The sequence below is a fragment of the Bacillus rossius genome, chromosome 14, assembly GCF_032445375.1.
Source record: "Bacillus rossius redtenbacheri isolate Brsri chromosome 14, Brsri_v3, whole genome shotgun sequence".
NCBI lineage: Eukaryota > Metazoa > Arthropoda > Insecta > Phasmatodea > Bacillidae > Bacillus > Bacillus rossius.
Window position 1 is genome coordinate 36,020,912 of NC_086341.1, and position 14,872 is coordinate 36,035,783.

A 14,872-nucleotide genomic window follows, 5' to 3' on the forward strand; every position below is an offset into this window, starting at 1 on the left:
TCTCTGTCCCTCTCTTTCTCTCTCATTCCCTCTCTCTCTCTCATTCCCTCGCTGTCTCTCTCATTCCCTCTCTGTCTCTCTCTTTCCCTCTCTCTCTCTCTCATTCCCTCTCTGTCTCTCTCATTCCCTCTCTGTCTCTCTCTGTCCTTCTCTTTCTCTCTCATTCCCTCCCTCTCTCTCATTCCCTCTCTGTCTCTCTCTTTCCCTCTCTGTCTCTCTCTTTCCCTCTCTCTCTCTCATTCCCTCTCTGTCTCTCTCATTCCCTCTCTGTCTCTCTCTTTCCCTCTCTCTCTCTCATTCCCTCTCTGTCTCTCTCTGTCCCTCTCTCTCTCTCTCTTTCCCTCTCTGTCTCTCTCTTTCCCTCTGTGTCTCTCTCATTCCCTCTCTGTCTCTCTCTTTCCCTCTCTCTCTCTCTCATTCCCTCTCTGTCTCTCTCTGTCCCTCTCTTTCTCTCTCTTTCCCTCGCTGTCTCTCTCATTCCCTCTCTGTCTCTCTCTGTCCCTCTCTGTCTCTCTCTTTCCCTCGCTGTCTCTCTCTTTCCCTCTCTGTCTCTCTCTTTCCCTCTGTGTCTCTCTCATTCCCTCTGTGTCTCTCTCATTCCCTCTCTGTCTCTCTCTGTCCCTCTCTGTCTCTCTCTGTCCCTCTCTCTCTCTCTTTCCCTCGCTGTCTCTCTCTTTCCCTCTCTGTCTCTCTCTTTCCCTCTGTGTCTCTCTCATTCCCTCTCTGTCTCTCTCATTCCCTCTCTGTCTCTCTCTTTCCCTCTGTGTCTCTCTCTTTCCCTCTCTCTCTCTCTCATTCCCTCTCTGTCTCTCTCTTTCCCTCGCTGTCTCTCTCTTTCCCTCTCTGTCTCTCTCTTTCCCTCTCTGTCTCTCTCTTTCCCTCTGTGTCTCTCTCATTCCCTCTCTGTCTCTCTCTTTCCCTCTCTCTCTCTCTCATTCCCTCTCTGTCTCTCTCATTCCCTCTCTGTCTCTCTCTTTCCCTTTCTGTCTCTCTCTTTCCCTCTCTGTCTCTCTCATTCCCTCTGTGTCTCTCTCATTCCCTCTCTGTCTCTCTCTTTCCCTCTCTCTCTCTCTCATTCCCTCTCTGTCTCTCTCATTCCCTCTCTGTCTCTCTCTGTCCCTCTCTGTCTCTCTCTTTCCCTCGCTGTCTCTCTCTTTCCCTCTCTGTCTCTCTCTTTCCCTCTCTGTCTCTCTCATTCCCTCTGTGTCTTTCTCATTCCCTCTCTGTCTCTCTCTTTCCCTCTCTCTCTCTCTCATTCCCTCTCTGTCTCTCTCATTCCCTCTCTGTCTCTCTCTGTCCCTCTCTGTCTCTCTCTTTCCCTCGCTGTCTCTCTCTTTCCCTCTCTGTCTCTCTCTTTCCCTCTCTGTCTCTCTCTTTCCCTCTGTGTCTCTCTCTTTCCCTCTGTGTCTCTCTCATTCCCTCTCTGTCTCTCTCTGTCCCTCTCTTTCTCTCTCATTCCCTCTCTCTCTCTCATTCCCTCGCTGTCTCTCTCATTCCCTCTCTGTCTCTCTCTTTCCCTCTCTCTCTCTCTCATTCCCTCTCTGTCTCTCTCATTCCCTCTCTGTCTCTCTCTGTCCCTCTCTTTCTCTCTCATTCCCTCTCTCTCTCTCATTCCCTCGCTGTCTCTCTCATTCCCTCTCTGTCTCTCTCTTTCCCTCTCTCTCTCTCTCATTCCCTCTCTGTCTCTCTCATTCCCTCTCTGTCTCTCTCTGTCCCTCTCTTTCTCTCTCATTCCCTCTCTCTCTCTCATTCCCTCTCTGTCTCTCTCTTTCCCTCTCTGTCTCTCTCTTTCCCTCTCTCTCTCTCTCATTCCCTCTCTGTCTCTCTCATTCCCTCTCTGTCTGTCTATGTCCCTCTCTGTCTCTCTCTTTCCCTCGCTGTCTCTCTCTTTCCCTCTGTGTCTCTCTCATTCCCTCTCTGTCTCTCTCTGTCCCTCTCTTTCTCTCTCAATCCCTCTCTCTCTCTCATTCCCTCGATGTCTCTCTCATTCCCTCTCTGTCTCTCTCTTTCCCTCTCTCTCTCTCTCATTCCCTCTCTGTCTCTCTCATTCCCTCTCTGTCTCTCTCTGTCCCTCTCTTTCTCTCTCATTCCCTCTCTCTCTCTCATTCCCTCTCTGTCTCTCTCTTTCCCTCTCTGTCTCTCTCTTTCCCTCTCTCTCTCTCTCATTCCCTCTCTGTCTCTCTCATTCCCTCTCTGTCTCTCTCTGTCCCTCTCTGTCTCTCTCTTTCCCTCGCTGTCTCTCTCTTTCCCTCTCTGTCTCTCTCTTTCCCTCTGTGTCTCTCTCATTCCCTCTGTGTCTCTCTCATTCCCTCTCTGTCTCTCTCTTTCCCTCTCTCTCTCTCTCATTCCCTCTCTCTCTCTCATTCCCTCGCTGTCTCTCTCATTCCCTCTGTGTCTCTCTCATTCCCTCTCTGTCTCTCTCTTTCCCTCTCTCTCATTCCCTCTCTGTCTCTCTCATTCCCTCTGTGTCTCTCTCATTCCCTCTCTGTCTCTCTCTTTCCCTCTCTCTCTCTCTCATTCCCTCTCTGTCTCTCTCATTCCCTCGCTGTCTCTCTCTTTCCCTCTCTCTCTCTCTCATTCCCTCTCTGTCTCTCTCATTCCCTCTCTGTCTCTCTCTTTCCCTCGCTGTCTCTCTCTTTCCCTCTCTGTCTCTCTCTTTCCCTCTGTGTCTCTCTCATTCCCTCTGTGTCTCTCTCATTCCCTCTCTGTCTCTCTCTGTCCCTCTCTTTCTCTCTCATTCCCTCTCTCTCTCTCATTCCCTCGCTGTCTCTCTCTTTCCCTCTCTGTCTCTCTCTTTCCCTCTCTCTCTCTCTCATTCCCTCTCTGTCTCTCTCATTCCCTCGCTGTCTCTCTCTTTCCCTCTCTCTCTCTCTCATTCCCTCTCTGTCTCTCTCATTCCCTCTCTGTCTCTCTCTTTCCCTCGCTGTCTCTCTCTTTCCCTCTCTGTCTCTCTCTTTCCCTCTGTGTCTCTCTCATTCCCTCTGTGTCTCTCTCATTCCCTCTCTGTCTCTCTCTGTCCCTCTCTTTCTCTCTCATTCCCTCTCTCTCTCTCATTCCCTCGCTGTCTCTCTCTTTCCCTCTCTGTCTCTCTCTTTCCCTCTCTGTCTCTCTCATTCCCTCTGTGTCTCTCTCATTCCCTCTCTGTCTCTCTCTGTCCCTCTCTTTCTCTCTCATTCCCTCTCTCTCTCTCATTTCCTCGCTGTCTCTCTCATTCCCTCTCTGTCTCTCTCTTTCCCTCTCTATCTCTCTCTTTCCCTCTCTGTCTCTCTCATTCCCTCTGTGTCTCTCTCATTCCCTCTCTGTCTCTCTCTGTCCCTCTCTTTCTCTCTCATTCCCTCTCTCTCTCTCATTCCCTCGCTGTCTCTCTCTTTCCCTCTCTCTCTCTCTCTTTCCCTCTCTGTCTCTCTCATTCCCTCTGTGTCTCTCTCATTCCCTCTCTGTCTCTCTCTGTCCCTCTCTTTCTCTCTCATTCCCTCTCTCTCTCTCATTCCCTCGCTGTCTCTCTCTTTCCCTCTCTGTCTCTCTCTTTCCCTCTCTGTCTCTCTCATTCCCTCTGTGTCTCTCTCATTCCCTCTCTGTCTCTCTCTGTCCCTCTCTTTCTCTCTTATTCCCTCTCTCTCTCTCATTCCCTCGCTGTCTCTCTCATTCCCTCTCTGTCTCTCTCTGTCCCTCTCTCTCTCATTTCTCTCTGTCTCTCTTTTTCCCTCTCTCTAATTCCATCTCTGTCTCTCTCCCTCTCTTTCTATCTCATTCCCTTCTGTCTCTATCTCTCTCTTGTTCCTTCTTGTATCCAAAACTGTATCGTATGAGTGCCCGGAGGTTGGAACTGTCAGTTCACGGTCAAAATTTTTCCCCTTAAATTTACAAAGAATGCTTGTTACAAATAATCCAGGAATCTTTGTAAATTGGCGGGTACTAAGTTCACAAACTTTGAACGTGGATCCACAATAATAATCTTGGTACACAACGTGAAACATTCACAAACTAATTACGACTCATACAAATAAATATATTTACACTTATTTCTTCCACGTGTGCCTGTACCCTGTTTATACAGAAAGCCGGAATTCGGAAGTAGAAAAACAGCGTAGATTCTGCTAAGACGCAGTTTTCTGAAATTAATAACACTTCTTTTACTTGAAGCTGATTCTTCGTTGAAAAATCTGTAATTTTACTGCAATTTCTAACAGTAGATGGCATAATGTGAGGTAGTTAAAGTCACTTTCAACCACACCATTTCCATGCTTTCACGACCCAAAAAAAAATGGGGGTTGGTAAATATGAATTTAATATAAATACTAAGTATGTGTATAGTGTTTTATTGAAAAAAGTTCAACAGCTACCAATAAACTTGTCGCTGTCTTTTATTTTTTAATAAATTGGGGGAGGGGGTGACAACTCGCCACAAAATCTTACTGGAAATACCCAAAATATTTCAACGAAAACATTTTTCAGCAACGAAAACTTTAGCGAAAGTTATACAACTTTGTTAAAATAAACATCATCTACACACTTAGTGTCTACTCACTTACTGACTTTCATTCATACTTATGGTACAATCGAAGATGTCCAAAGCGTGAACGTGACTTCTCTACTGCATTCTGAGTTGTTGTTTGTTTTTTCAGAGTACATTTCTCCAGTGAGGCTGCCGAAGCACTCGCAGGCCTCAGAAACCTTCGCCGGTCGCGATGCTGTAGTCACTGGCTTCGGCAGACTGAGCAGCTGTGAGTATATTGACGGTGGCGTGGTTCCTGGAGGTCTGTACTTCATGCCACGCGAGTGTACTCTTCCGCCAGCTGTCGTACTTGAGGAATATTAGGCCTCGCCTCTTGCAATTACACCATATACTATATACATCCGACTGCACGCGAACTAACCAAGTAAAAAAAAAAAATTAATTTACACAAACAAAATTTCTGCTAAAATGTGATATCGCAAACTAACTGAAACATCTTTAGCAGCAACCTCGAATTGCTAAAAGATCAACCCAAAATGAAATCACACCATGTTGTAAAAAAAATTAACCTAAAATGTCACCAACTTAATCATTCATTGATGTTCGTCATGTATAATATAACTATATTCTATAATATAACAAAATAAAATGATCGTAATTTACAATACTGAAGAAGAAATTAAAGTAGATTATCATACATTCGGGTGTTAATGTGTTTAAAAATTTATTATTATTGTTATTATTATTATATTCAGCTAAATTATTTTGCTAAAATAAAATTTATTTATAGGAATAATAATGTTACTGATTCTTTAGCTGCTCTAGTAGCAAGTTCAGTATGCAAGATCAAAAGTTCTTAACTTTGTTTAATTGAAATCCTTTATTGAAACTATCGTAGACTTAATATATATTAATAATTAAAAAAAAAAGAAATTAATACATTCGAAAATCTTGCACATCAATATAAGAAAGAATGTTTTTTGAACATTTGACCAATATATGACAGAATATATGTACAGTATTATTATTGTATTTGCTTAACTTTAGATATGACAATATAGTGAAGGCAAAAAATAACTTTTTCTTGGCAAAATTTTATTTTATTTTATAAATCTAAATGTAAACACCGACCTCCGAGGCTTAATATTTCTTTATAGAAGTCACCAGATGATAAAAAATATTACTGACTTATTGAGGAACCCGCATATCTGGGCAGACGTACAGCGTGTAGAACTTCTGAAGAAGCCACACAATTTGAAAACTACCCAATACATTAGAGTGGGGCTTGTTTACCAAAAGCATTTTAGGATACGCTGAAGGCAGATAAGTTGACCTACTTTTATGTTTCCAGATTACGTTTTAAACTATTTTTAGGAAAGTAAAATTAGCTAAAACGTGTTTGTTTTTTTTAGAATAATTTTCATACATAAAATAAATACCCGGTATAGATTCATGAAAGCACCCAAAGAAGTTGCATTACACGTTTATCTTCATCTATTCGCCATTTTATGTTACAGTTACCGCTCAAATATCATTGTTACCCTATGCGCGACTAGAATACTGGAGATACCGCGCTAGAAGCACCAGCGAGCGTCGCCTCTGGTTGTAACTACTACAAATGTAAGTGTGGTGTTACTCCACGCCATCGGGTTGTCTGTCGCAGGCCCGCCTGTGTTGGTAGCACAGATCCTGTCGCTGTGTGCTCGTCAGTGGGTCTGGTGACGTGACAGCACTAATCCTATTCTTTATATGCGTTTATTTTAACTTTTATCCTCTTGATATGATCCCCGAGAGGTATGCGAGAAGTAATTTTCTTTTCCAAATTTTTCGTTCTGTATTACATTAGTAACCACTACTTTCTCTTTAATTCTTTACTCTGGTTTAAGGGCGTAATTCCATTATATATATAATTTATAATTATTTATATAGATTATATGATTATATATAATTAAATGTGATTATATATATCAGCAACATATATTCGCTCATATAGATTAACGTTAATCAACTGCTTTTTAAGGTCAGTCCACTTATAATCCATTTTAAACAACACATTTATACTTACTCCGGTGGTTCGATAACCATGCATAGGAAGAAACACCAAGAAACATATACAGGATGTTCTGTACATCTTTATGTATGATCTTTTCTTCTTTCTGTCTGCTGTATTAGGTACTTCCTTATGTCCTAAACAGATTCATATTATTTAATTACAGGAACTTGTGAGCGATTCAACTCTTCATCTCAATATTTCATCAGCTTCGCAAATACAGTTACAATAAATTTCTTGTCCCTTCTGCCATCAGATATACTTAATAATCTTCCAATCTTGAATACTATATACTCTTCCACTCTTCTACATATCACTCTAGAATACCTTCCGGTATAGGGTACTAGTCATCTCCCAGTCTTCTTTAGATATCTTGAAACTTGGCTCCGTCGCCTTCTGGTCTTGGGGCAGGAGCTCTTACAGACTTAGGAAGTTGTCTACATATTGGTTATTGATTCTTGGGTCCAGTATTTTGCCTGAAATAAGTTGAGAAGGTCTTCATGTTCTTCAGCTTCTTCTTCATTTTCTTTTCGTTCTGAATGCCAGCCATCAAGTTCTTCCAGGTGACGTCCCAGTTCATTGAACAAAGATTTCCATATGGGGAATGTATTTTGGCATTGCATAATCCCTTGTAGGTCTTTATAGTCTGCGTCTTCTAGCGATTGCTTCCACTTGTACAAGTCTCTTATGTCTACAGTCTTAGCACATACATTGTGGACATGCTGTGTTGTATCATCTTCTTCACATACAATGCAGGTCGGAGATTCAACTATTTTCGTGGAATGAAGTTTTTACTTAAAGTTACCATGAGCTGATAAGTATTGTAAAGTATAATGGTCCATGTGTATCCATTTATATTTCAATCTGTTCTTTATAGATGGAAAGATACTGTATGTATATCTTCCTTTGTCGCTTGCATCCTAGCGTTATTGCCGCTTGTCAATAGTGGCTTCTTTAATTAAAATTATTTCTTCTTTTTTGATTATGCCATATTCTAACTTCTTCTAAGCAATCTTGACCCTTTCTTCCAGACAAGATTTGTAACGCTTCTGCAGATGTTGTTCGATTTGCCTTTGTGATTCTTACTAGGCAAATTCGCTGTGATGATATTAACTTTAGCTTTATGAGAGTGTTTTTGATTAAATCTCCCCAGACGATCACAGCGTATGACACAATGGTAACGTTTACTCCCTTGTACAATACCATCAATGTTTTTGAAGTCAAACTCCACCTAACTGGTGTTACTGAACTTATCTTCTGAAATAATGATAGTGCTTTCTCCGAAGCCAGGTTAACGTGTTCTTTAATTTACATATGTATGTAACTGTAACACCAAGATACTTAAGTGATGCTTTTGTTTGGAGAACACTTCCAGACATTCTTATCACAGGAGGTCTTTGCTTGTGTAAGTTACCTTTCAGAATTATACATTACTTTTTTTTCTGGGGTAATTGCCAATTCGGCTCTATCTGCCCATTCAACTATTGTTCTGAATGCACTTTCGGTTTTATTTTCCAATTCATGCCTTGTTCCAGCAGGGACGAGCAACAGTCCGTAGTCTACATATCTAAAGATGTCACATCCCTCTGGAAACTCAGACTTGAGCAGCTCATCGAAGATGACATTCCAAAGCAGAAGCCCCAACACTGAGCCCCTTCAATTAGTTGTTTTTCAGCCATCACATGACCGAGTTGGCATTCATATTTTCGGTTATCTAGAAAGTCCCTTATCGCTATTAATAACTTCCGAGGCGTTTCAAACTGCCGAAGTCTCCACATTTTTTCAGGCCACCAGGCGTTGTTAAAGGCTCCCGGTATATCTATAGTTACGCCTATGACATATTTTTCTTCTATAGCTTCTACCAATTTCTTCATATCGTTTACTGCAGTTTCTGTGTTTCAGCCTCTTCTGAATCCATACTGTCTTCTGTGCAGCAGTTGCGCATCTTCAAAATATTTAAACAGTCTCTTGTTTAAAAGCCTCTCATATATTTTGCTTAATGTCGGTAACATCGTTAGTGGCCGATAAGATTTTGCTTCTTCCAACCTTTTTCCTTTCCCTTTATACAGAATTATCAATACTCCTACCTTCCATATATTAGGGAATATACAAGTCTTGAGGTACATGTTGTACATATTTAATAAAGAGTGCTTTATTCGTGGATACGTTCTTCAGACTATTTCAATAGTAAACCCATCTTTCCCTGGTGTTTTCTTCGGATTAAGGCCTTCACATTCTCATCTAGTTCCTTAATGGTGAAAGGAACCGCATCTTAAATAGTCATACACTTATTAATGGCTTTCCTTTCCTTTTAACCACATGTGTATCAGATTAATCAATTATGGTGTCATCTGGTAGTTTGACATCCACGATATGAGATAAATTTTCTGCTATATATTGCTTGTAATTCCTTTTTCTTATTCTGTACTGATTCAACAACAGAGCTTTAGAGAAAAGCATTGACAGCTCTTCTCTGTGTCTTCCGTATACATTTAACATCCTTGCGGATGGCCTCTAATTCGTCATCCCACCACGGGTGGTCTCGAACTTGTTTAGTTTGCTTCCTCATATGCTTGTCACAAATTCTGATAATCAGAGATGTAAAATTCTCAAACAATGTATTTACATCTCTTGTACTCTCCTACTTCAATATGTCCATTTCATTCAACAACGATCAATCAAATTTACTCCAGTCGGTTCCCTTATGTAAATACCTATTATCTATAGGCATAGCTACAAACTCTTCCTGTTGAAGAACCAGGTCGAGTTATCAGTAGATGATTGCTAGAGCTGTCAAGCCAAATTTGCCAGTCTGTAATTTTTTCCAAGGTGGCTCTGTCGGTTGCAGTTATATCAATAAATGTTTCAGTTCCAGTGGCTGGAGATGCATAAGTTCCCATTTCACTCCGTGTATTTACGTCAAACAGATCTTGTTCTATCAAGAAAACACTTACTATCTCTCCTTTGTCATCCATAACTGGTGAGTGCCATAAGTTAGACTTTGCATTAGTGTCTGCACCCAAGAGTATTCTTTACCTTCCAATTGTGTCTAGTATTTTTTGCCAATTATTTATATGTAATTCTATTTCATCTCCAAATTGGAAGTATGAGGAAATAGTGAATAACTTTACTGTCTTCAATTTAACCAATACGCAGATGTGATGTTCATTACAGAGACCTGATAACAGCATAGCTGTTATGTCTTCGTTTCTAATCCAAATGGCAGATGTTGGTCTTTCACCTAAGTAGTATAACCTCTCATATTGACCAGGAATGTTCCCTCGTACTGAATATGGTTCCTGTAAAAGTATTATATCGAGGTTCGAGGTTCCTTTCCTGGGCTATTTTTTTTTTTTTTTTTTTTTTTTTTTTTTAGATCATTCAGGACAACTGCTGAGCCTTGAGTGTTTAATTGCCCAAATCGAATCTTTTTCTTGCTATTCATAATTTGTTCTCTCAAGTTCTCGGGCTTATAAAAAGGACAGTTATTACTGTCGACTCTGTGCTCCGCTGGTTTTTTATCCCGAATACAATTTGCGCATTTGGATCCTTCATTCTTCTTCTGACATTCAGTATATTTGTGGTTTTCTTCACCACATGTCGAACACACTAGCTTTCCAATGGCATTTTAAGGCTATGTGTCCATAACTTTGACATTGAAAGCATCTTGACACTGAGATGAAGTCCCTGACCCTGCAGGCCGAAAAGCCTATAAAAACAAAAGATTTGGCTATCAACAATTTGCTTATCCTGGGTAAACATTCGACGACAACGTGCACAGTTTCACGATTGTCCTTTTTCCCTCTCCTTGTTCTTACCATTGTTTCCTTCTTGAATTCCTCCTTGGGAATTTCCTGTTGAATGTTCTGATCAAACATGACCTCCACAAGATTTTCCTTGTCATAGTCCCGTGGTACATCGTACAGTATAATTTTCGGTCCTTGTACTTGCGATTTTTCAATCTTGAGGCCCAAAGCCTTAATCTTCTCATCCTGTAGAATCTTCTCTAAAGTCCCTTTGTCATGTGCTTCAATGATAATAGCGCCTCTGGCTATCTTCCTTACAAACATGACGTGTAGTTTTTCCTTAATAGGGTTTATGTTGCTCAGCATTGTTCTCTTGGTCACCTCACTTGATTGGGTATTATCATTCGGTAGTACAATAAGTGCCTCATTCCTCTGTGCTGAAGGATCGCGGTGTTTAACAGGTAGTGCTTCCGGGCGCAAAGAGGGGCAGCCTTGGCATATGTTGGCCTTAAAGTTGGTAGGTTGATCGTTGTTCGCTCGTGACAGCAGTGCTTCGGTGTGCGCAGACAACTACACGTACAGCTCGACCCTGCAGTTCGCGCGCGCGACCATCCTTGCCAACGACGAGTGCTCGCGGTACTTCCCGCTGGACCTCCTGGACTCCAACATCTGCAGCGTGGGCGAGGACAGTGGTCCGTGCGACGTGAGTGCGGACACGGACACGCCTCGAGCTCCAATTCTGTGGCCCTTGGGCACACAAGGATTTGGGGCCCTTTGGGAAAGAAAAGATAGTTAATTACTCTATAATTTTTTTCTATTATGATCTTCTATTTATTATGGGTGATCAAATAAACAATATAATGAGTCATTAATGATATTTCTTACTATGCTGTTGTTTTTTTTATTACGATTAAAATATTGGTTTCTTTCGGGATTTCTGTTGAGCAAAAATCTTCTATAGACAATGTCAACATAGATTTTAGGCCTCGTTTAGACTGTGCAGCTTGACTTTTGGAATTGGAGTGGTTTACATGTTTGATCGCTAGATGGTGTACTTAGTAAATTAGGATGCGTTCTGAAATATTATTAATTATTGCAACCCGACAAACAAAAATTTTGATGGTGGCGCTGTTAGGTAATGTGTTCGACAAAAATGTTTTGAGAATAAATGTGAGAAAATTGTCGGTCCTTCGGGGACCCCTGAGGATGTAGGGCCCCGTGTGCCCTTATGGTAAAGACGGTATTTCTCGAGCTCACACAGGGAACAACTTCTCCGCAGTAGCTTGGCTTCTGGGTTGTAGCCGCGTCCTCGGCGAATAATTCACCGACGTTTTCGGTCAACATTGCAGACGCATATCATCAGGAAGCAGTTACATACTCAACTCGACTGTAGTAGGTAACTGCTCCCTGATGATGGCGACTGCAATGTACACCGAAACGTCGGTGAATTATTCGCCAAGGACACGGCTACAATCCAGAAGCCAAGCTACTTCAGACAATGGCCGTGAAAGCCTGCGCACATTATTAACTTCTCCGCAGTTGCCACGTGACAGTTTGTAATACTGCAAGGAAGATATTGTAACACATGGCTGTGATATACCTTTTTCGAGATAACACTGAGGATATCTTATGAAAATTGGCGCAAAAATTTATATTTTAGTTAATTTATTTTTAAATAAAATTTTAATCCATGGAAAATACAATCAAAGATTTAATAATTGTACTTTATTTTGTTTTATTTGGCTTATTAGTGTGCGCAGTTAAAACTGGAAAGTTATTCATGGAACGGTTAACAAATAACTATAACTATTGTAGGTACTGGGACAACACGAAGCATAAATACCTATGTTTAATGCGAACATTTTTTTTGTAGCTATTCGGTTTACTTTCATGTAAATGTACAAATTTACCAATATCTGTAGTTTTGCATGTTTATTTAAGTTGAATTTACAAGAAAAAAATTCTATTTATTTTTAAACTGGTCTTTATTAGGTTAACTTTAAGATAATAGAATTTTTTAGTCTTTACTTTATTCTGTTGCATCTTTATTACTAAGCTGTATGGTGCAAAAGTAAAACACTGTTAGTCATGCTGCTTTATGTTTTCCCACGTTTTCTGGAAACCATTCTAGACAAATGCTGGGATGACTTCGTACTACTGGACATGGCCGGTTCTTACCCAAAATCCCTTTTTTGGAAAGTGTACGTCCATCTCTCATAACTTCGCTGACAGTAAGAAGTGAAACTAAAATTAATAAATAAATAAATATTGGTACTCCGCACAATGCTGGCAAGCATGAGCTGATAGCATAAGTTCTGCGCAGAACAGAACTGGTACTCGTGCCAAACCTAACTGTTGGTTGAATTAGACTTTTCGAAGTCATTTGATGGATTCGTTACGGAATTTGCACAAAATTATCTCTATTTCACGTCATTTCTGAAATAGGACAGATAGGATTCAAGAAACACCATCTTGGCTTCAAAACCTTTAAGGCTATAATAATGTATTTCCATTTTATTTTGAAAATTATCCTTCATTAAGGCAGAGAGTACGCATGAGGATATTTTCTAAGACTAATAAAAAGTGTCCATTGGCGTTATAACTACAGTTGTAGTCATTCTCAAAAACATTATTCATTATTTAACGCCAACGGCTTCACAGGGGAAACTATGCGTAGCATCAAATTACTATTAACTTCAGACACTCTATTAAATTATACTATGGTTTAAAATGACAGAATTATCAATATAAGAGCGTAATAAATGTTATAACAAAAATATATTGAAAACAAAATGGCTACTTCTGTTCCTAGCCCTCTCCCTTGAATTTAGAACCAACCTGCCTTTAATTTAGAACCTTTCTACCTTGAATTTATAACTGCTTTGTAGTGAATTCATAAATGGACTGCCTGAAATTTAGAATCGATCTGCATTTAATTTAAAATCGATCTGCCTTGAATTTATAACAGCTTTGTCTTGAATTTAATAAATGGTCTGCCTTGAGTTCATAACCGATATGCCATGAATTTAGAGCTCTCTGTCTTGAATTTATAACTTTTCTATCTTTAATTCTCTCGTGTGTTCGCAGACGTGGGATATTGTCTGAAGATTTCAGGGTTTTTTGACGTGACAACGTCTATAAATCGATGAACGCCGGCTGCACGCACGAAAAAGTGTCCCGTTACGCTCATTGTACGCTTGCGCCGAATCTATCTCTCTTCCACTCGATTAGAACAACCATCGATTTGACTTTTTCGAGGCACAATAAACTTGAAAAACTCCCATTCGTTTCCTACTTTTCCTATCATCGTCTTATCCTTAACAGAATAACACAGATTGGAAGAAGTTAAATAGCAAACATGTAAAAAGGTTATAGTTAAAATAATCTGTTCGTTAAAGTAATAAACATACTGTATATGAATTGATGAGTGCAAATAAAAGTAAATTTATCAATTATATTGTAGATTTCATTTCACTCCTCCTTTGTATCCATACAAAATAGTGATAATTCAATAACAAGGATTCAGATTTATTCATAAAAGTATGCAATCATTTCATCAATGGTTTGTTATGACGTTGTCACGTTAAACTATCGTCTGTAAACCGATTTTACAGACAACTAATTTTTTTTCTTTCCAACTGGAAGGGTTTCTCGCGTGCGCGTGCTTCGCAGGGCGACTTCGGAGGACCTCTGGTCGTCTCTGAGGACGACGGGCTGTTCACCTTGGTGGGCCTCATGTCCTTCAACTGGATCAACTGCCCCGTGGGGGCGCCCACGGCCTATGCCAGGACCACCAGCTACCTGCGCTGGATCGAGACGTACTCTGACGTCGTCGTCAGGGAGTAGGTCTCTTGGAGCCCACACAGACGAGCAACTGATTGTCACAAGTAGCGGCGAGAATATCCATGGTGAATAGCAGCGAGATTGAAGTCAATACACCACCAGACATCGAAATGCGTGGTAATACATCGCATGTCAACGAAATGAAAAAAAAAAAAAACACAAAATGCTATAGAATAAAGAATGTTTTGATTGCAGTTTTTTTTACTTACTTTTATCACTATGTTTAGTATTGTTTTGTGTATACTTTTTAAGTGTCTTACCACAAATTTTTGTGCAGTTGATCAATATTATTTTGTTTGATATGTACTTATTATAAAAAAATAATATTTATTTACGATAAATATTATATCTACCATTTTAATGAAGTTTGCATTTTTATATTACTATAAAATACTTCCTCTAGTCATATGTTTGCAACGACAGATCGCCGCAAACCTCTCTCCTATCCAACACTCTTACTTCTTCCAACTGCGCCATCTTTTACTTGATAGGCCTGCCGACCACGAAACGATTCCAAATAATCAAGTATTCGTTATCCTAACATGTTTGTTCATGTACGAAAGAGAAGGTTAAATACGATACACCAAACAGCCTGCAGTATGAAAATCACGTGTATCCTCATTTTACTTTTCACAATTACTTGTGATTTACACTTTAGTTCTTCCAGATTTTACCATCCCAATCTTCCGATTTACTTTCTGGTTTCAGTTCGATTGGAATTAAAATAATTTCAAACGTTATTTACACTAAGCCATTGTTGTTCATAATGATGAAGTA

At 40.2% G+C, this 14,872-nt stretch overlaps 1 protein-coding gene across 1 annotated transcript in view; it reads left to right on the top strand.

Annotated features, from left to right (window-relative positions):
• Window positions 1-14,289, top strand: part of LOC134538976 (chymotrypsinogen A-like) — a 66,570-nt gene extending 52,281 nt beyond the window's left edge. The window contains exons 5-7 of the mRNA XM_063380629.1: window positions 4,626-4,724; window positions 10,819-10,955; window positions 13,925-14,289. Coding sequence (XP_063236699.1) covers window positions 4,626-4,724; window positions 10,819-10,955; window positions 13,925-14,098 — 410 coding nt within the window. The 3' untranslated portion in view covers window positions 14,099-14,289. The remainder of the gene's footprint in view (window positions 1-4,625; window positions 4,725-10,818; window positions 10,956-13,924) is intronic.
• Window positions 14,290-14,872: the final 583 nt, after the last annotated feature.